Below are 1207 nucleotides of genomic sequence, written 5' to 3' on the forward strand. Positions count from 1 at the left end.
TGGCCGCGCCCGGGGGGTGCTGCGCGCGGCCTGGTGGGGTTTGGGGGGCCCGGAGCCTGCCCGCCCGCTCACGAGGCCCGTGTCGCTGCTTCTTGCAGACGTGGGGCAGCCCCGCGAGGACTACTGTATCCTGCAGCACTCCAACAGGTGAGCACAGCCCCGCCCTGGCACACGTCACATGTATCACGCACCACGCAATAAATGTATAGCGGTCACAGGCAAAGTCATGGCCCTGCAAGTAGTGGATGACCTGCGCAATAAATACACGCCTGCAGCTTGTACCAAGTCATTATCGCACAACAATACTGTGTCGTAAATGTAGACCAGCAGCATGGGCAAAGCCGTCATCACACAACAAGTGGGTGAACTGCAATTAGTGGGCGAACCGCCTCAGAAACGTAGAGCGGCTGCATGGGTAAAGGCATTATTGTGCAGTGCGTGGGTGAACCAGGCAATAAATGCACACGAGCCACAGGTGCCAAGCCACCATCACATTGTTAATGGGTGAATTGTAATTAATAGTTCATCCATGCAATAGATGTAGACTGGCCACGATGATGCAGTCAGCAGGGGGATTGTGCAGTAAGCGCAGAGTGGCTGCACAGGCAAAGTTGTCATTGCACAATAAAATGGGCTTTCCAGCTCTAAAAAGGCCCAGGCGGCTCTCGCGTGAGTGTTGGAGCACGTGTGACAGCTCCAGAGCTGGTTTCTGTTCGGCACAAATCAGAGCAGGCTGCAGGGCAGGTACAGCCCTCACTTCACCAGTGTGTGGGATGGGGAAGCAGAACAGGCTGTGTCCCTGAGCGCTGTTCAAGCTGTTCCCAGTGCTCCTGTCTGGTGTCCGTAACAGGTCACAGTGACTGGTCCCATGTAGAAAGTGGCATGGGAAGCACTCAGAAACAGTGGGGTTCTTCTGTTTTGTTGATGGTGTGGGTGGTAATAGTGTGAGGCAGGTGAAGGTGCTCAACCTTTTAGTGCCACAGGCTAATTAGTGGCGCTGGGAGAGTCTGAGCCAGGTTGGGCCCTGGAGCCTGGTACTGGATTATCCCTGCCCCACATGCCAGGAGTGAGCCTGAGGGGCCTGGCAACACCTCCTACCCCCGCTGCACCAGGATTGGATCCTCATGCTGCCCCCTCCCAGCCTCCCCCACGTGCCGGGATTGATTCCCAGAGATACAACACTGCCCCTTCCCGGACCCCCCCCCCC

The 1207-nt window shown here is 56.9% G+C and overlaps 1 protein-coding gene across 1 annotated transcript in view; it reads left to right on the forward strand.

Annotated features, from left to right (window-relative positions):
• Positions 1 to 1207, forward strand: part of FAM206A (family with sequence similarity 206 member A) — a 40694-nt gene that overhangs the window by 1926 nt on the left and 37561 nt on the right. Inside the window, exon 3 of the mRNA XM_019508731.1 lies at positions 80 to 147. Coding sequence (XP_019364276.1) covers positions 80 to 147 — 68 coding nt within the window. The remainder of the gene's footprint in view (positions 1 to 79; positions 148 to 1207) is intronic.

The sequence above is a fragment of the Gavialis gangeticus genome, unplaced genomic scaffold (genome assembly GCF_001723915.1).
Source record: "Gavialis gangeticus isolate Ggan-Ray unplaced genomic scaffold, GavGan_comp1, whole genome shotgun sequence".
Taxonomy (NCBI): Eukaryota; Metazoa; Chordata; order Crocodylia; family Gavialidae; genus Gavialis; species Gavialis gangeticus.